This window comes from Chaetodon auriga, chromosome 12, assembly GCF_051107435.1.
Source record: "Chaetodon auriga isolate fChaAug3 chromosome 12, fChaAug3.hap1, whole genome shotgun sequence".
Classification (NCBI taxonomy): Eukaryota; Metazoa; Chordata; class Actinopteri; order Chaetodontiformes; family Chaetodontidae; genus Chaetodon; species Chaetodon auriga.
In genome coordinates, this window is record NC_135085.1 from 7,184,235 (window position 1) to 7,206,266 (window position 22,032).

General features: G+C 41.9%; 1 protein-coding gene across 3 annotated transcripts in view; it reads right to left on the reverse strand.

Annotated features, from left to right (window-relative positions):
* cdh24b (cadherin 24, type 2b) overlaps positions 1–22,032 on the reverse strand; it is a 133,509-nt gene that overhangs the window by 41,923 nt on the left and 69,554 nt on the right. For all 3 annotated transcript variants that reach the window (XM_076744851.1, XM_076744850.1, XM_076744852.1), the window contains exons 4-5: positions 13,093–13,212; positions 9,435–9,602 (exon numbers count right to left, since the gene is read on the reverse strand). In XM_076744851.1, the coding sequence (XP_076600966.1) occupies positions 9,435–9,602; positions 13,093–13,212 (288 nt within the window). The remainder of the gene's footprint in view (positions 1–9,434; positions 9,603–13,092; positions 13,213–22,032) is intronic.

Consider the following 22,032-nt stretch of genomic DNA (forward strand, 5'->3'; position numbering starts at 1 on the left):
AGGAATCTATCCAAGCAGAGCTCTATACTGTGCCACCACTGACTCCAGGGCAAAGCCACTGCAATGGCAGGCCTAATTGTGCGGGAGCCATTTCAGGAAAGGCTTTTCATGCCTCAGCGCTATCTCCCACCCCTGAGCTGGCTGCACAGACAGATTTTGCATATGCACTGTATGCGAGTCCATACAGTATGTGTATGTGTGTGAGGGTGCGCACGGAAATTCTCCAAGGATGTCTTTAAACATACAGAATTAGCCACGGTTGTCAACAGTAAATCACACACAGTCCACTCAGCCCTAAACTTGTCCCTTTCATGTTCAATACACAAATACGCCTGCACACATAAGCAGAAACAGACGCATCTGTCTGCATCAGAGCCTCTGAACACCGAAAACCTGCTTCGATCCATTCCCCAACATCCCTTCAGCTCCGTGTTAGATGGAGCAATATTCAGCTAGCCTGATTATGACTATCGCCATAAAGCCATTAGCTTTACTCCTCTCCCTTCTACCCACCCACTCCCCCACCTCCATCTCTATCCCTCCATCCTGTCGTCTCCCTCCTCCCTCCTTCACGCTTTGGTGAACTTGCCCCCAGGACTCGCTTTCATGCATTCTAAAGAGTGCTGGCTTCACGTCTTTATCGTGCCAGTCCAAACAATAGGAGACGTCAGCGAGTGGGTGGCAATCATTGGACGGGACGACAAGACGTGGGAAGCCGCGTTGGACCGGATTGGCCTCCGCAAATGTCCTTTAACTCTGATGAGCCCATCACTAGTCCTCCAATGCACATTAGTCATGCCATTTAACTAAATTCATTATCAATGCCCTATTGAAGAGGACACAAGCTATTTTCGATATGCATTAGATTTTATTGAATGTGATGCGGCTGCTAAATAGGATATAACAGAAAATGACGAAGGCCAGCACTGGTGGCTGCTCCGTCTATGTAAGCAAATTTATTCCACTTCTAGATTTCTTTGTTGTCTAAGTGTGCCATTGTTAGACGGAAAGAACTCTGAAAACACAAGAGAGGCAACTTACAGTTCTCCCCTCATGCTCTATTAACATTATTTTAAGCATTAATATTGTATAACCCATCGTTAATAATTTAAGAGGAGTATTTGAAGAAACTTCAACGGCCAGTGTTAACCTCAGGAATGGAAACGATTGCTTGGCAGTGAACACAAATGCTCATTAACAATAGCTATAATAGTTAATGGTGAGATTGTGAAAGTGAACGGTTTGACAAGTGGGATTTCTCAGCACAGACAGTGTCTGCCACACGGACGAAAAATGATTGTGCGCTCAGGGTGTTGCAATAGGAACAGATGGGAGAGAGTGCGATGAGGGACATGAGGGTACCGGGTGTATGAAGAGCACACACTGAGTGAGTGGGAGTCAGGAAAATGTGTGTGTGTGTTTAAGAGAGAGAGTATGTGTGTTTCTGGGCCTGACAGGAGGTGACAAAGTCTGTCACCTTTCTGTCTCCCTGTCTCCTCACCTCTGACTGATCATGCAAGTGTGTGTGTGTGTGTGACCGAAATGTGTGTGCAAGAATAAGAGGCAAAAAACAGAAAGGAAGATTCCAACAGATGCAGGAGAAGCTCGCGTCACAGATGAAGAAAACACACGAGGTTAAGTCATTATGTCAACGTGAGTACTCTTTTAGCCCACCCACACAACCCTCTTTGTTGTCTGTGCTCCTCTTCGCCTTTTTTCTTCCATCTCATTCTCGCTATAGGACATAATACCCTGATTATCCCTCCTGACGTCCTCCATTTCATTCACTCCCCCGCTCCCTTTCTTGTACGTTTGTCTCCTTGTCTCCTCCGTCTCTCTGTGGTTTCCTCTACATTCTTGGCGCCTCTTCTCACCCACTCTCTTTTTTTGCTTCTTCCATTGTCTCACTCTTCTGACAACTTTATCGCACCTTTCTAAGCAACTCCGTCTTTCCCTTTTCCTGCTTCAGGAAAAAAAACACACACACACACTCAGACGCAAAGCAGACACACAAACAAAGGAGGATGTACATTGACTCGCACACACCTCATCTTTCTATCTCCTCCCATTCACACTCTCTCTGTTGCAGCCTCGCTCTCCAGGGAAATGAATTAGTAATATTTATGATGAAGCCCTCTCTGAGCTACTCCCTCTATCTCTCCACCTCTCTCTGTTTCATCTCCCTGGAGTATAAAATGACACTGATCTTATCGGCGCTACCTATGTAGTCATCTGTCAGCCCATCTATCTTTCCATCCATCAAACTGCTGGGAGAGTGATGGCTCCCTCAACGTTTTTATGTGGCACCGTTGGCAAGCCAAGGTTGTTTGGAAACCACATAAAAATGGAAACCGGCACCTGCGTCTCCGTCTGCGGACTTGTCACTGAGCAGAGTTGTAGCTATTCAAGCAGTTCTGGCAGGCAGAGCAGAAGAAGTTTTCCGGGAGCACAAGTTATGAGTCTCCGGATGCGTCTGGGAGTTTCTGTGTGTGTAGTTAAACTATAACAAAGTGCTGCTGCGAGTGTCACAAGGCAACGAATTAATGCTTTGCCCTTTGACAGCCTACAGATTCATTTGAGCTTCATAACAGGGGTACAGTTGGCATACAGATCTCAGGGATCGGGCCAGATCACACATCAAATGTTGCCATTTCACCGAGAAGAAGCATAGGAAGAGTGACATTTCACTTTCTGAGATGCCAGATAGAAGAATGTGGTTGTGAATCATCTCTGAAAAGTTCGATTACAGCCAAAATCGTCTTGCACACGAAGTGAAATATTTGTAAGGTGGCGTGTTTTTAATTATTCTCTTTATACTGTTCGAGCTCTGAATGTGAAAATTCAGGCTGTTCCTTCAGCTCTACAGCTCTGCTAATCATACTTTTATGCATGTATCTATTCCACAGTTCAGATTTATGAATGAAATTCATTTTATGTTATGAAATAAATACAGCAGGAGGATCAATGAGTACAACTGAATCTCACTACTAAAATCTTAGCGAATGAGCAGGATGAGAAGAACCCGCAGCAAAGTGAAAAAGTACTTGAGGTTTACCAACAATAGAAAGAATTTGCTGAATGTACTTCAACAGCAAAGAAAGAATGAGCTTCAAGGACACTTGGTACACTGTGGAGGCAACACCTTCATTTCCATGTATTAAATTTCACTCTTGGTGTTAGAAATACAGTCACTTTGAGAAAACCATGAATGTTGGCATTGGGTTATTGCGTTTTTTCTGACACCATGGCGACGTAGCTGTCATGATTTCACACATAACATTTTCAGGACTTCTTCATGACCACTGAGCAAAAGCCCATCCACGAATGAAGAAGACTGTGTGATGGGGGTGAAAGCCCCAGAAAAGGGGAGTCAGTAGACTTGGATTGTCTCAAACTACATTTTCAAAGACCCTAAGAACGTCTTCCACCATGTACAAAGCCTGAATTGGCGATTCACATACGAACCATTTAAACAAGCCGGTTACTTGAAGTACGCCTGAGAAGATGCATGTTATGTGTATATTTTCTATGTCTGATATATTATCGTGATGTAATCCCATGTGAGACAGGCTTAGGTTTGGCACGACACATTGGTATGAAATGAACACTAATTCTAAACATCTGGGGCCTCATTTATAAAATGAACTTACTATCAGGTTTGACCTTAAGCGTGACTTCAGCAGAAAGTAATTACTTATACAACCTTACTTCAACGTGGAAATGATCTTATCTCTGAGCAAAGTCTTATCGAACATAAAGCACACATGCACACGTATAAATCTAAGAGCATTTCTATAAATGAGGCCTCTAACCTTAATTCAGTTCTTTGTATTGTGTAGCTCATCCATATGTGTTTATTATTACCATTATCAAGCTGTTATAATTAAGTTAATCAACTGATTGTCCTAAACTAGAGGAATCATTCTTAGCTTAACACTGGTGCTTGTGTTTATACAGTAATATAGCATGTTGTTTTCTGATATATTGCAATATTGGGAATCATCTCATGCAACAGGAAGAACTGGGTCATGTTTATTTTTATGTCTTTAAGATATGAAAAGCCTGTGTTTCCATCTTTGTTTGTGTTTTCGTGTCTGAGCTGTCTTGTATATCATTTCCTCAGGTGTCAGTGTAGAAATAGCTGAAACTACAAGGCAATATTTGTATTTAATTGTGACACTGTGTGAGGTGAGAAGAACAAGGTAGAATAAACAGGGTAATGATGGATGACATGTTTGCTGCTTTTGTTGATGTGATTGTTTAATAGGAGATATAATCTGTGCTACAATGGACAATCTTGTTTTTAATAATGCCAATAGTTTCCATGTTAGTTATCCTTATAACAAGCATGATAAATAACCCACTTTCCAGAGTGGTTAGAATGAAAAAGTTCTTTGTATTACATTAAGTGGTCATCTTATTTTTAGGTACGCTGCAAGCGGATGCTCCAGCCTTTATTTCAATTTATCCCAAAGAGAATAGAGCTGTGGAGTACATACAGCCATAAATTATTCAGCTACAGTAAACATGGAAAAACATGTCTGAATAAATGACTACATGGAAGCAAGGGGATGAAATTTCACATCAGCCCAACAGCGACACTGTGGCCCTACTACAAAGCTATATGATGTAGTGGAAGTCCCACATCTTAATTTCCCTATGGATTACCGCGGGAGAAAAAAGCCATCTACTATGCCTATCCTGAGGCTTTGTAACAGGAAGTTGATAATTCGAGATGTGATTTCAACTCAAGAGCCTTGTTTACTCAGAGACAATTAGCCAACCATGCACATTTTTCCACATCACACCGCCATAATTAAGAGTTTAATCAGGCAAGAGGTTGATGTCGAACGAGACGGTAACAGAAGCTCCCCTTTAGCACAATTTCTACATCCGTCTGCCTTGTTAACGACCAGTTTTAAGGATCCGAAAATGAATCTGTTCACACTCTGACATGTTCTCATGAAAAACAGACCCACTGAGAAATATGTACTCCAGTGAGTATTAGTGTGAGTGCAGCAGGAAAATATCAAGAGCCCGATGATATTTCTGGGATGAAGACTTCAAATAATCTTTTAATAATTTTCAGCAAGATACTAAAAATGATTACTTTGTGCGTCTAAATATTTGTCACCTTAAAATGTTCAAAAAGCACCGCTACCTTCAAAAAGTTCATTTGATCTTGTTGAAAATAAAATTAAAGCTTTTCTTGCACCAAGTAATGCGGAGTTAAAACATCAAAAAGCATGTTGCTGTCCAAATACATTTGGAGCACGGTGTACGCCATTTGATAATGAGACCCAAAGGAAAGTGTGGTTTGAGAGTTATGTTTGCCAGCGAAGTGTCTGAAAATATCCCACATTTTCCACTTATCATTTAACCAAAAACAACTACAATCTGTACCGTAGCCTACTTTCCCTCTGCTATACTGCCTCCTCCGGGCATAAGAAATCCCTTGACGGCATTCAAAACCATACACACAACAAACCCACTTAGTTCCTGGAATCATGTTTTGGATAGGCAGAAATTCTGGGGCGCTGTGGAAAGACAAGCCCACAAAGCTGGACCTGTTTTTAATTCTTGTTAAGGCTATAATGTACAGCCGATACCTGGTTTGTGCGCTCCATTGTAATCCTCTCCCTCTGGTAAATGCCACACGGAATAAGCAGTGTTGACCTTGGGAGACGCGGGGGCCGGATTTGAGGGTGTCTCTTAAAAAGCCTGGGTGTGTAATTGAGTCGAGCGGCGGGGTGGCTGGCTTTGATGGTGTTCGCACAAAGGAGCGGGAGTGCGTGGGGGAACAGAGGACACACACAGACAAACACAAACACAAACACACACACACACACACAGAAACTCCAGGGGCAGGCTAACGTCAGTGCATTCAATAAAGCACATACATGAACAGCAGCATGGCCGGCGGAGGCAACAGCCAGGAGGTTTGGTTGACTGTGAGGTTTGCAGAGCGGCCGTTGGCACAACGAGCCTCCTCATCACCCAGACAGATCAGAACGAGCCTGCTTTTCCTCCAAGCAGGCCTCCAGTCCTCAGCGCAGCCTCCTCCAAAACACCAGCTTTGATGGGGGTTCGACTCGACCAACAAACCTCCCACCCCAGGACATCATTAGTTCAATTTTGGCATTTAAAGGCAGTGGTCTGTTGGAGTAGGAACTCAGCTCCTGCCTGAAAGCTCTTTTCTTGCATCCACCTGCACTTTGTAATGTTATTTGTACCTCCTCCTGCCAGTTTAACTAATACTACTTCAAATCCGTTCAGTTTTACAGTTTTTCTTCATTACATTCAAATATACAACAGTGTGAATAGATGAATTCTCTGCTGCAATTAGGGCTGAAAAATCCACAGTTTTTACATGAAAACTGTGTACTTAAAAAGTTCTCAAATTGCAAGATTTCAACTACAACTTCGATAATCAGCAGTGTCTTAACAAGCTGTGGGAGGTGAAAGTTTTCGTCGCCTACAGCTGATTTGGCTGGCAAGAACGAGAACTGTTGCCAACACATTTATCCAGCTGATTAACATTAATCCTGAGATGGCCAAACAAGGAGAAGAAGCTCTTGGTTGCCTGGTTCACACAGTATGTTGTATTACGGGGTTTTAAAGCTGGTTTTGTCTCATCTGATGTTTGAAGATATGGTCAGAGGGCCATATCTTTTTTTTTGCTGTTCAAAAGACCAGCAGAGTGGTGGGTCTTGCTGTAGAAAAATGATCGAGGTCAGAGGTTTTCAAGCTGTGAGATGCATCTCCCCAGGGAGGGAGTTGCAGGGGGAGGTGCAGAGGGAGAGACGTGAGGTGAAGATAGTGCGTGAGATGAAAGTGAAAGGTGCATGCCGGTGTTCTGCAATCTGCTGGAAGTCAGTTATTGTTGCTTGGCTGCCGAATTGGCTCGCTTATCAACACAAGTTGGAGCTGCAGCAGCGACTGTGACACACAGCTCATAGAGGCTGTTAGGGCGCTTTAAATCCATTAGTGCCTGATTACCACAATATGCGTCAGAAATCAGACTTCTTTGAGTCATAACCCAGTCAAATCTGAACACACAGACCTTGCACATGTATTTTATATAGATTCAATGTGACTCACACTTAATATCATTATATCTGTCTAAATGTCCATAAATCCACTTAGAAGTCATGGAAAAAAGATGCAGCTGCAGAACTTGACTGACAATCATCATGTTTTAACGTTTTTTTTTTTTTCCAGTATAAATTCTCCAGTAATAGACCATGGTTCATCCACAGATTGCAAACAGGAATTGACAACAGCTGATTTGGCACATTTTTACTGCTGCTAATTTGAAGGGGGGCCACAGTATCAATGACTGATCTAGATGATTGCCACATGCCAGTTCTGGACATGTAGCTAGCAGCTAGCTCAGTACCTGTCAGGTGTCACTAACTAATGTTACGGACAGCTGGCGGACAGACTTGTGTGAAAGTCATGATAAGCTTTAAAGGAACTCATATCATTCACATCTTTTTCAGCTGACCGTGTTCAAAGGTCTGACTGCAGATGTGAAGCTTAAGTCAGTGTTAGTTCCAGCAGCTACAGTGCAGAGCTGTCAAATGCTCCTCAGCCAGACGTCATGGATTTGCCAGACATGACTTAGTGTGGTTAGTTCTATCAGAAAATAATGTATTGTAACACACAAAACAACAGTTTCCATTATTAGTATATCTGCCCAAATATGCTGCTATTACAACATGTTCAAACAAAAAAACTGCTTTTAAATATCATGATTATATTTGGATATTATCGAGAAATCCTGTGAAAAAGTTGGCCAAATTTGTACATTTTTTCTACAGAAAACTAGCCAAGTCTGTTTAGAAGTTGACTTTTCTGACTAGCTGCTCTGAGCCATGCAGGATGTCAACAACAAGCAACTGCACTATCTTATCTGACGGAATTCAAGCGGAACAAAGTTAATTTGTGATTACATTAAAAACAAACTTATCTTGATTACAACTACGTGGACCATAACTACAAGCCTTGAGTTTAATTATCGAAAACAACCATTTTAAATTGCAATCACAGTGTTCCTCAAAAATAATCACAATTAAAAATTGGGCCGTTTCACTTTCAGTTATACGTTGATGCAAAAGTAAGTTATCTTTCCCATCAGCCCCCTTAAACATCCAAATGAAGTATAATTGTACCAAAGCCATACATTCCAGCTTCAACCCTCTTCACTTTAATTGGAATAAGGTCAGCAATTACCTTGGAAGAGACGGAGCATGCTTAGATGAGAAATGGCAGATACAACGACATTAAATAAAGGATGAAAAGAGGACTGGCCATCATGGGTTACCCTGCTCACCCAGACAAGGACTAACCTGTCATTTTGAAGGTGATAAAGGACACACCTACCAATTTCGGAGGCATAACTAAAGGCACATCAGAGCACGCCATCCAGCAACAGAGGATCACAAACAGAGAAGCCAGAGCAGTGCTGCATAGAGACCTCTCCGACCGGCTCATCAGCCTCTCTCTAGACAACGCAAAGCATGATTTACAGTATAATGTCCAGTTAGGACAATAACGTCTAATAATCCAACTTGATTACAAAATCTTCATGGCGACCAGCAGCCATTATGCAAATTACTCATTTGGTTCGAATTTTGTTTACACTAATGCAACAGTATTAGCCCACATGAGTAAGGCCTAATTTAATTGAATTTATCAGGAGCATAAGTCACACAGCCACAGAGCTACGCCATCTATTCTTTGCGCCAAAATAACTTCAGGATCACAAACAGTGAAATTAAGTTAAACGTTATCAGAGACTTATTTAGGGAGCCAATTAGGTTGGCCTTAATAGAGGCGCTGTCGGATTATTTCCCGTAATCTGAAAGTACAGCTGCGGTTGGAAATAGCAGCTGATCTATCATTGCAGAGGCGAGAGAAATCCATGGCTGAATGTTTGATGAGGCACTTTGCAGCCCTGCAGGAGTCTCCTCTGCCTGACGGCTGCTGTGAAAATCCTGACAGGGCCTGCAGGTCAAAAAGGTCTGAGAACCCTTCTGCCTTCTGGTGCAAAACAAACACTGCGTTTATGCTGTTACGCAGCCAAGTGCTGTAGTCTCTGAGTGCTTTCCATATAGTGAGTACCAGAAAGTTCGTAGAAACACAACCAAGTAATCAAAAGTAATTTCTGTTACTACACAATGACTGACAGCTTACTTGACAATGCATTGTTCTAATGAGGTGAAGCTCCATTAATCTGGGACTCCAAGCAGGGTAAAACAAACCATTATGAAGTATTTGCAAACAGTGTTAGACTCCGGTTGCCGGTGTGGTGGGAGGTAGTACATACATTTACTGTCCACATGTGTGCATGTATTGTGTGGTGCTGCGTGTCTATTCCTGGTGCTCATTCCTGCCCTGTGGGTGGCTGTGTGGGCTGCAGGGTAACTCACTCTGGGTGAAGCGTGGAGGATTGTCGTTCACGTCGGTGAGCCTGACGGTGACGGTGGTGGTGCCGGATAATCCACCCAGGTGGCCCCCCATGTCCTTGGCCTGAAGCAGCACCAGGTACTGGTCCTGGGTCTCCCTATCCATGTCGGGTACAGCCGTACGAAGAATACCTGAGACACAAACACACACAGCAGCATCGGGTTGGCAGTGAAGTAGTTAAAGCAGGGAAAAATTAGGTTTTTACTGTGGTGAAATGGCACCAAATGACCATAATATATCTGTGTGGGACTAAAGGGCTTTCTTGATCAATATTTATGACTCACTGATCACCAGGCACTGAAACCTTTTGCCTTCCAAAACACACTTTCTGGCCTGTGCTCTGTTTTGGAACAAAACTCTCTGCACATTAGGACCTCATCCAGCTGCAGTCCATTTCTAACTACAGAGTAGCTTTCTAAAGATTCAAGAGCATCACAATATCTTTTGTATCGTGCTAGCTTATCTCCACCACACATCTGTAGGTAGCCCTTCCTAATAAGACATACTTTGTAATTGGTTTACAAGCTGTAACTAATGACCTTATTAATGGATAATAAATCATGTATTAATGCTTTGATTGTTAATCCAGCTCTAACTCACCAGCAATGTCATGTACAGTTCATTTGTCACACATTTTACAACTGAAGACTTGATGGATTATTGTAATGTTGAATTAACCATTTTCCCGCAGTAAAACTGCAAGTCGAGATGACTTTCACTATGAAGTGGTGGACTGAAAATCTTAATAGACACTGTGACCTTTCATTAATGCCTTATTAACATTTATAACAGCAGATCTGATTGCTCATTATGGAGTGAGAAAGTCGTGACCCTTTATTAAAGACTCCATCAACACTGCGGTTATACATGTTAGTAAATCATTAATAAAAGGTCATGGGTTTGTTGCTTTCCAGTAAGTTGTTATTTCAAGGAGGCTGATCCTGATGTTCTGCAGCTCTTTTCCAAAAGGTAACTGGTAAACGGCCATTGGAAAGGTCTGCCCTATGAGTTAAAGAGACACGTTGACAGAGAAATATGCTGCAGTCAAATGTATTTTTAACAACCAGGCTCCCTGAAAGCTTGCTGGTGATTGAGCTAGAATGGTAAATTAGCCATGCCTGCATATTGGCTGATACTATTGGCTTATTGAAGATTTATCAGTCTATGCTGGCTGTTGCATATCAAGAAACTGCAGTATAGAAATGCTAAAGATGTGTTAAAGGAAATATGACCAATGATTTGTCTTGTATCTTGGTCACAATTCTTTGAAATCTATATACATACGTAAGCACATTTATGTGTGTTTGTTTGTGTTTTTATAAAGCATTCAAGTCATTTTCCCATTTTTAAAACTCTTAAATTGCAATATTGTATCAGAAATCCAGCATCACTCAGGCAATAATTACTGTTTTATGAAGCATAAATCATTCAGAAGCCATCAGTGAATCCATTAGTCACAACTAGTACCCTTTTATAAAGTACACCTTATTAGAAAGTGGTGCCCATTTCTTCACTCATCCTCACTGCATAAATAGGACTGTATTTTAACTCATGTGTTCAATTCATATGAACATAAACAGGCTGCTGGAAGCATAGACCTGAGAGTGTTCCTTCATCATTAGCAAAGGTAATAAAGTCAACAGGTTGTTTCCGTGTAAAAACCCCGTAGCTTCACCCGCGTAATTCAAATGTTTTCCCTCTAATTGACAGATCAAGTTCATCTTAGACCTCTTGGGCTTTTCAAAGCCTTTCTTTCTATTGGACAATGTCAAACTGCACTGTCATCGGGCTGGAGACATCTGACAATCTGACAGCTTTTCTGACTTTTTGGGAGACACTCCGTTTCCATTTGACAGCAACAATATATTACTTAATGTCCCGTTCGAGGTGCCCAGAAACACATGCACATACACAAACACAGATACGTGAAGAGGCTCATATGGAGAAGATAAATCACCCAATGCTGACAGCCAGACATGCTGACAGAGCGGAAAATCTCGTTCTGCATCTCACGCTCTTTAACGGCACACCAAGACACATCACTTACAAGCATTCACCATCGATCACCTCCTCTGTGTAAATGACCTCATTCTGCTACATATGATTGGATGTTGCACATCAAATGCTGACTGCTCTTGCCCAACATCAGCCAAAACACCGACCTGGATGACTTGGCAGCTCAAGGTGAATCACATTCGACAGCAGGCTGGAATGCTGATGAAGAAGTAGGAATATGTCTAGGTTTCTGAGCAGAATTCATAAGCAAACAAACTGAATATATGAGCGACTGTGCTCGCCTCCGAGTATATGTTTTGAAGAGCTTTGGTGATGGAGCCAACAAGGAACGGGGTGATTGAAAAAGGGAGATAGAGAGCGGAGAGAAGAGGGAAGAAGAGAGCGGACATGTGCGGAATACTAAAGCTTGTCTAATAACACAGTGTCATGGCTAAGACGCACTAGATGGAATTATGCTTATGTTCCCCAATTAGCATTTCAAAAAGCACTGCAGCTCCCTTTGCTTGCTGCAAAGGTCCTCACATGTCAAAGCAATCAATTACTAAACACTGACATTTCATGAGCAAAGCACAAGTACCGGCCACCTGTGACCCATGTGGGCAAAATGAACACATGCAGATGCAAAAATCTAACTTCAGCAGCCTCGTCGTGAGCTAAATGCTAAGCTTTTATTTGCGCCGTGTCAATCAAAGCAGCGTCTGAAGCATCCCACAGTTAGAACTCCATTTCTGAGTCAACCAAGCAATGATTTCCCTCTAAGGTGCAATGCTAAAAAAAGTAATCATAATAAAATAAAATAAATAAATAAAGCACCCTCCACCCTCAGCCTCCGCTCATCCAAAAACGTCATGCCCTTGGGTGACATGATGTGTGACACGGAGGCATATTCAGAGCACACACAGCAGACAGGTCCTTTGAGCCCCCCGTAATCTGTCCTGTGTAATAGTTCACAAACCTTTGCTGACGTCTCTCTTTGAACGCACGTCTTTTTGTTTTTGCTTCTTGCAGAAATAATATCATTGGGCTGCTGCTGTGTTTTGTTCGCCGCACACAGGCCCTGACATCATGAATACATTTCTGCCAGCTCATACTGGAGTGAACCGGGGAGGGAGGAATGTTTTAGGGGGCACAGGGGGGGAAAAGGGAAGTCAGAAAGATGGACGACTACGTGTGACAAGATAACGGGGGATGCACAGGGGAGAAAAGAGAGAGAGAAAGAGAGAGAGAGAGAGAGAGAGAGAGAGATGGAATGAAAACAATTGAGAGATGTGTTCCTCCACTTCTCTCTTTGTGCATGTAACTCTACACCCTCTCGGATGCTTACCTCCACCTGTGGTTTGTACACTCATGCACACTTGCATATATGTGTGTGTGTGTGTGTGTGTGTGCTATCATGTCCTTCCATTCTGTGTTCATCACTGTCCTCACGACTCACGTCTGAAGTCGCTTGTTTGTTCATACAGTATGTGTTTGCACTTCAGCATCTTGAGTATATTTGTTTTTGTGCAGCGTGTGTGTATTAGCTTGCCAACATCTGCGCATCTTTTACATTTCTCCGCCCATGCGCGCGGGGCCACAAACACACAAATGTATAAACACACTCACCTGTCTGGGGATCGACGGAGAAGTACTGCTGGCCCTGCACCAGTGTGTACACTAGCTTGGCGCTGTTCCCATAAGTCGGGTCATCAGCATCTGTCGCTGTCACCTGGATTATAGACGTGCCTGCAGGGATGAGACACAAGAAAGAAGGGAGGAAAGTAGAGATAGGGTAAGATGGAAGGAAATGAGAGAGAGGGAGGCAAGAAGAAACAGAAGGAGAAAAGGCAGGAAGGGAAAGAAAGGATGGAAGGAAATAAGCAAAAAGGAGGAAGAAAAAGAGAAGGACGGAGTCAGAACAAGGCAGAGCTGGAGCGAAGTGGACAGGACACAGCAGCACTTTAACAGCATAAGAAAGCTTTATATGAAGTCAACCTCCACGCTCCTCTCCCACTCCTTCTTTTTCTCCTTCTATCTCTTTCCAACGGCAGTGTGACAAATACGTTATTCACTGCCCCCCACACGCACCCTCTTCCTCCTCTCTCCTGCCCCCCACCCCCCAGCCTTGATTCCCTCTGTCTCACTTCATTTCTCTTCATCTCCATCTCCAATTCCCTTTAGCTCCCTCTCTCAATCGGACCGTCTGTCTCTTCAACGGCCTCCGTCTCCCTCTCGCTCCCGTAAATCTTCTTTCTACAGCTCGTGAAGTGTCAATTTGGCTTGGAACTTTTTTTGTGTGTGTGTGTGTGAGTGTGTGTGTGTGTGTGTGTGTGTGATTGCAATTGTTGGCAAAAAACATGGGAATTTTGAAACACAGTAAAAACATTTCATATGCAGAGTGTTCATATATGCCTATATTTACACAAAAGTGCAGGTAAAACGACTATCCCCAGCGGGACGTGAGCCAGACGAGATAGGAGGAAGGAGGGGATTTATGAGAGCAGCTGCTACTTTATTTCTGATCAAAGCCATGACAGTATCACTATGGGAAAAGATGGGTGGAGTGTGTCTGTGAGAGTGTGTGTGTGCGTGAGTGGCGTGTAGGGAAAGCAGGGACTGGGGGATGAAATCATCTGGTTGGTGATCCACGACAGGTATTTAAGAATCAGAGGGGTTATTGACAGATGGTAGATGTTAAGTCTGTAAAAATTGCACCAGAGAGAGCATGACGAGAAAGAGAGGGAGGGAGGTGTGTGTGTGTGTGTGTGTGTGTGTGTGTGCGCGCGTGCGTATGTGTGTGTGTGTGCGCGCGCAACATATTAATTCTGTTTGTTGTTCACATTGAAAAAGTGACACATTTACAGAATAATTCTGGTTTATTCACAACTTGGGTCTTATTTTTGTAGCTTTACCCGTCAATGGTGAAGTATTGTACTTGTATACAATTTGGAGTTTTTTACTTTGCTGCTACTCCACGACACTTCAGAGGGAAATATTGCACTTTTTACTCCATTCCACGTATTTCACTGTAGCTGAAGCTACAAGTTGCTTTTTTAGATTAATGTTTTACATTAAACTACATATGCCTTTGTTAACGCATTGTTTAAGATGAAACCTGTGGTTCCCAACCATTTTGGCTCGTGAGCCCTCACACAAAAGCAGTTTCCCCTCTAATCTTCTCAGATAGTTCCATTACCTCTGCCACGGATGTCATTTTTCTGGTTCAGTTTCTCACAATCCACATTAGCGGTAATCCTCTGGGGTAGCCGACACATGTAGCTGCTCAAACTTCATACAGGCAACAGTCATTATGGAGCATTTGGGGACAGTGGTTTCATGGGAGAACCAGGTACACAACTGTAACATCAGCCATTTGTAATAATAAATGCACAGCTGAGATGATAGCGCTTCAGGCACAGCCACATTATGACAAATACATCCAGACATATAAAGTGGTTGCGCTTGCAGAATTGCATATCATAGGAGAGTGGTAGAATGAGGTAAATTGATCCAATATTTCACAAAAAGCAAAGATGAGAGAAAAGTCCAAAGAAATGAATACAAATCTATGTAGTGCAACTGTTTTTACTTCTTTCCTCTCCCATGAATCATCTCATGACCTCTTAGATTTACTGTGTGACACTTTGAAGGGACCAGACCACCAGAGAGGAAGCCAGTGGACTAAACCTCCTAATTGGGTGTGAGGTTGTTAAAAGCAGCTACAACTCCACCAACTACCACACGGCAATTCTGCTTACACATTTATGGACCAGTGTTAATGATCTCATAATGTCAGTCCCAATCTCTGCTGAATGAGTCCATTTACTTTTGAAAGTACGTTTTCACACAGCAGTCAGGCAGTCAGACACGTTGTAAACAGGCCAGTTTAGACCTCAATCATCCAAACCACTGTCAATGGAGGTGGAACCAATGCTAGCGTACCTGTAAAGTCGATAATAATCCTGCATTACAGAAAAACTGTGGGCACACACAACTTCGATACATATGTTAAGTCAAAGTTGAAGCAGGATCGTAAGCTGTGGTGGATGTTTACAACATGAAACCTACAAAAAATAAGATCCCAGTTGGCATAAACTGGAGTTAAATTCAAAAGAACCAGCACACGTTCTCGAAAATGCTTGATTTTTGAGCGTGCTGTTAATGTACACCATGGTATGCATTGCCCAAAAATAAAATGAAGTAGCTGCTCCCAGCTGCAAATCATTTTATAAAAAACAAAACACAAATCCACAGACTGTGAATGGTTGTGAGACAGCTTGAGGAAAGAAAAGAAGAATTAAATGAAAACTGAATCTTAAATCTCTCTGTGTGAAGTTTAATTAGCGGCGGCATCGCAGTCGCAGTGATTGATGTCTGTCGCTGCGTGTGATGTGTCATTTCATGATAAACTACTTTGATTTTTTGTTTACTAATTGCAAAAAGTGGTATACTATGACAATTAGTACACAGAGCATACTGTCTACAATTAGTATATGGAACTGAGACACAGCTATGAGACACTGAAACCAAGCAGAGAGCAGAGCAAACACCTTTTTTTTTAACCTGTGTTTTCAGATGTTTGGCCATTATTTTTAATCCATGCTCAGTTTGGATTCCTTCCTTTCTCCATTTCAAACATCTTCTGTTTAGTTTAAAAAAAAAAAAATCTATTACAACAGTATCTGCACTTTCTGTTTTTATTTCAAAGCGCTCCACTCAAAGTCTGACACAGACTACAAAGTGTCTGCTATTGAATCCCTTAATGTTTTTTTTTTTTTCAATATAGATATTATAGATATGTGCAGGGGGACATAAGTAGATAAGTAGAGAGAAATGTTTCTTTTGACAGCAGTAAAAACTAATCAGACGTCTGGATCAAACAGTTTGGCTCTGAGGTTGATGCAACAAGTGCAAGGCGGAGGCAAGCCTATTGGTATGCAGCCTGCCAGCCGTGCTATACAGCCAGTCACACTCCACAAGGATCAAATATTCACACAGCCACGCATCCATGTGGAACGCACGCTCTTACCATAAGACATCTGTCCTCTAGTGAAAACGAACAGGAATCCATTCCATAGTGTGCGTGTGTGCATGTGTGTGTGTGTGTGTGTCTCTATCTATCTATATGTTTTGTCTGTCTGTCTGTCTGTCTCTCTCTCTCTCTCTCTGTCTCCCTCTCTCCATATACAAATATATATTTCTCTCCTTTTTTTATTCCTGCCTCTATTGATTGCTGTCTAGAACGCCTTAATTCCCCCGGCGGGGGATTAATAAAGTTATATCCTATCCTATACCTGCCTTGTATGACATCAATAAAAACAGGATGCAATCATTTGCAAATGAACTGTGCTTACTGTCTTTCCAGGATGCCCCTTTCATACCCAATCATGATACTATCACCTGTTACCAATCAACCTGTTTACCTGTGGAATGTTCCAATCAGGTGTTGCTGCATCAAATTCAGAAAAAGCAAATATTGACCAAAAAATCAATGACGCTGATGAGGTACAATATTAAATATATTGTCTTTGTACTGTTTTCAGTTGCATTTATGTCAAAAAGGTTCGTGTTTTATTATTATTCACCTTTTTGGAATCGGGGGTGTATATCTCCCAGACTGCAAAGACACGTCTGGTAAGATGTTTATACTCAGTCGATCAAAACCAACACAAAATACTTTGCAGACACAAATCTGAGGAGGAGAACTGGCTCAGTTCCAGCGCACCTTGCATCAGTGTTTCACTGCTTTAGATGACACACCAACTCCCCCCCCCCCCCACCCCCACCCCCCACCACCAACCCTTAAATGTCTCATGTAACAGGTCTTTGATAGGATCCTCACGGCAGCACTTGTCTCAGTCACGCGTGCTGCAAAGAGCCTTGGTAAATATTGAATCGTCAAGTAAATATTGGATCCATGATTGACTGAACAACTCAATCTGAAGACTGAGCTGCTATGAGGAGCACACGCTCATAAGGCAGCTGATAGGATTACTAAATAGTGCTCATCTCCATCACCCACTCTCCTTGGACCCTGCCCCGGCAGGCTGCTGGCAGGGTCATTATTCTAATCTGTATTAAACAATTCAGAGCGGGAGGGACCTTGATGTTTAGAGAAAAAAAAAAACAACCTTTAAGAGGCAGACGGCAAAGCCCTCAGGCCAAATTTGTTGAACTTTACTAAACTAACCAGTTTAGGGGTGAATTATTTAAAATAATGCCCTCTTTTCTAGCAAATTTGAAAGTTTTCCTGAAAGCAATTCTCCTTGCTTTTAAAAGGCAAGAGTGCTCCTCAAAGTAGAACCCATTTTCAAGGGGCACAGTAGAGTTTAAATGGAGATTAGAGTACTTTTTGTACATACAAACTGTTTCCTACAGGCACTCTGCAGTCATGCTCTGAATTACAATTCAGGCAGTTATTTTCATTCCAATATGTGTGCAAAAAATGGCCCCCCGCCCCCCGATCTCTGCCCTTACCTCTTATTTCATTCCTATTCCAAGCACTCCTGTCACATTGCGCACGATCTTTCTACAGTCACAGAAATATTATCAGGTGACTGTGACATGCACTCTGTTATGGCTTTTCAAGGGAAAATGGAATAAACATGATCTTGTTCAAAGTGGCAGATAATTTTAGAATCCTCTATAGTTTCTGATTTTTACTTTGGAAAAGGATCATTTCTCGTATTTGTATGAAATGACGCCCACATCTCACTCTTTCTCTGCTCATGAATCTAGTGGATAAACAGTGTGTGATACACACACTCGCTGCCATACATCAATGCCAACATGAAACCGGACAGTGTTTAAATGTTTTCATTCAACGCTCCTCCCTCAGATTTACTGTAGATTTCGATGTTCTAAGAACTGAGGTATATCAGGTTGACTGATGATGGATTTTAAGGCGTTTGCCCCAGAAACCCACTTTTCTTTTTTATCGCAAATGTTGTGTTGGCTGAATTGATTCGTTTTGAAGAATCAAACATTTCTGCTCGAGTAAAAGCATTTCACAGCGCAGTGCTTCACTAAGCGGGGGATCTGTTTTCTTGACACTGGGTGCAAGTGACTGCTGAGTGCAGGTGGGTGTGACCAACTCGCACACTTTGCATCGCGGTGCAGTATGGAAAACAGGCTGGAGCAGGATGAATAGATAATTAGCAGGTGGAATCAGGGCAGGTTTCAGTCATATGGCCAATCAGCTCCTCATCTTGATTACAAGCGGCAGGCATTTTCCAAATGAGACGAAAGACAAGTCCAGGCCGTTGTCTGGAAAGAGCAGAGTCCCAAAGCAGCTACACAGTGCGCGCGCCTCGAATATGAATAGACAGCATCCATAATAGGCAGATTATGTCTTCTTTTCATGTAGCACAATACAAGCTGTTTCTGTTTGCACTGTTCTATGCTTATTTTTTACACGCTCAAATGATTAAGTATATTGTATTCAGTTAGTTGACACAATCACGCCACAACTGCAAATACGGAGATAAAAACAATAGTCTGTTTAAGCCACTTACATGATTATGTAACCTGGGAGCTCCCCTTAACATTAATAACCATATTATGATTGTAATAACTCAAACTGTTTGGCCTGTACACAATTACAAGCTGCACATGTCTTCAATCAGACCCTGCAGATGGAACGCATGTGCTGCTCATCATCATTCCTGCTCCTGTCTGATGGCTACAGGTATTTAATCAGGAAAAGGGAAAGGCCTCATACATCCCACAGGCAGCTGTGGTGACAGTTTTATTCAAAATTATCCATTAATCTAACCCATTACAGATTCTGCCGGCATCGCACTTAAATTGTGGTGCCATTTGCATTTGATTTGGGGGTTTGGAGAGGTCTGTGTACGCATATCTGCCAATGCGAGCCATGAAATTTTTTTTCTATCTGGTCTGAGGCGAAAACAGAGATGCAATTTCATGCCGAAAGAGTAATAAAATTGAACGGCACCGCCTGACCTGCCTGCTCCCAACAAAAACTGGGGACCAAGTGCATTTGAGAACTCCTATAAAACTTCCACAATAGGTTTATTGGGGTGTATCATTCGCATGCGCTTTTCAAGATAAATTAATATTTTATGTTTCATTAAAGACTACCAAACATGTCTATATCAAACTCTTTTACAAAATATTTTATGAGAGTAGAGACCGTTAAAAGCGAACTAAAGCATGCGGCCTACATATGAAGAATCTATGGCAGTACAAATGTCCTTCACTTTGTGCCACTTTTAGCTTCTAACTGCACTGAAAGCCCTTTGGAAACTATGTCTAGGTGCTACAGTCTGAAAAGGGCACCCAGGAATCCCCAGAGTCTTCTATTCTGACTCGTGCTATATGGACACAAAGCTCTGCTGAAACTATGCAGAGGGGAATAGTTTACTTTCCTCCTTCCTGCACCTGCCAGCCAGGTAGCCAGATTTCTCACATAAGTAAATGTTTGCAGAGTGGATCTCAGAGAGCCTTTGACTTTGCAAAAGTCTCGAAGCCTAAAGAGAAACGCAGCAGATCAAAGAAGCCTCTTATTAACATATCATATGGACGTGCATCTCCCAGTTCATTCATTAAACCTAGAACAGTTTAATCTCTGTTTTTACTTAATTATATTACAGTATATTAAGTGTTATAATTTGGCAATTGCTTGAGGCACAAGATGTTGCTTGTTTTGAATGAAGTATTAGTTTGGCTCAGTAAATTGAAACTGTAGCATTGTACTGAATGCTAACCAGTCTCAGCGTCAGCCCATTTAATGCTACAGATGAATGCTCACCTTGTGTGTATAACTTCACCTTGACTGTAAACCACAGTTCTGTTCATAAATTATTAGCTATCTTTACCTGCATGTGAACATTTACCATAGAGTTTAGCAATGTGAGAACAGAAGGCATCCTCTCTTATAGTAGCCTAATAATTTATTGTGTTTTTATATGAGGATGATTCATGTTTGTTTGCTGCATTAAAGCCCCTGAAAACTTGAAATTCAAATCTTAGTATTTCTCCATAACTTATTCATATTCATAAATAAATAAGCAACACGAAAGAAGAAGAAGACTGTCTTTAGGTACTATTTATTTTTCTTTGAAGAGTTAACAGACTAACAGCTAATCTGCGTCATCAGGACTGTGTGCCTGTGGTTTGATCAGATTTGATGATCAGATTCGCCTTCAAACGTTGCTCACTCCTGATTGGTGCATGGAAGTACGTGACATTACTTTGGTCCAACTGGGCCCTGCCCACTTCAAACCCATGTGAAGCGTCCAGAAAAAGAAGGAAAGAAATACAGAAATCTGTCACATGAAATAACCAAATGTGTTGGCAGAGGATATTGTTGTCATGTAGGATCCCATCACTCACAGTGAGAAGCTGATTTAGAAAATGAATTCAGGGCCTTTGTTTGATCAGGTCAATCAAGAAACAACTGAATTCAGAACTTTTAATCGCATCTTATGTTGGCCTGCAGAGAAGAACATGTTTGTTTTGCAAAACACATAAAAGCACTCTGTGCTGAAAATTCAGGAAAATGTGGAGCAGTGACATCTGCATGCTCGGCATGAACAAAAGACAGCAGCTCCGGACTACAGCTGGAGCAAGCTCTGCTGTTTTCATACTGGATGCAGTATTCACACTCCATGTTCAGTTGTAAATAAATTCTCCCTCACTCAACTTTATATTCTGAAAACTAGCCATGTGTTGAACCTATTGTATTGAACCTACTGAAATGGAGCAGGTTTTCATACCATATAGCGCCCATTTAAAGGGTTCATTCTGATGAAGGCTGAAAGGCTGTGCACAAAATGGTAATACACTGCGAATGGAATCCTGGCAGGCAGTAATGTTATGGCAGTGTGGTGTAATGGCTGTATACCTGCAGCTGTCAAGTCCTCACACTGAAGACATCTGTGGCTACATTAACATGCTCATTGTATTTCAAATATTAGTCCATGTCCCACTTTAAGTGGTTTTCGCAATTGCTGTTTATATTACAGTTCATCTAATAGACCTTTTAAATTTCCAACACTGAGTCCATTACTGGTTTAATTTAGCTGCCAATAATTGATATTTTGTGTTTTTCCGTATTTCACATTCTTCTCACTGTAAGGGATGATTTTGCGCAGGCTATGCAGACTACCAATTCAAAGCTGTGGAATAAAATACCTTCAGACAATTCATTCCTCTGAGATAGAAATAATAAAACACACTGTCTAGCTGTGGTCAAGGGGGACATCCATCACTTTGGAGCCGTGACAGCAGTGACTGGCTGGTGCTTTATTCTGATTAAACAGCAAACCAACAAAACGCTACAGCCTTAGTTCGTCGACAGAATGTGACTTCAATAACCCACTCGATCAAAGTAAGTTCTTATCCCAGCTATTAAGATTATTCTTTTTATCATTTTTACTGTCATTACTCAATCACAGTGGAGAAAGGACATGAAAGATGAGATAAAGAAATGTGTGTGACATGTGACAAAGATTCCAGGCCGAATCTGGTCTGTCAGCCAAAGGAGCAACCCGGAAATCTCCCCAAATCCAGGACTGCAATTATGTTACCTCATGTTAAGCT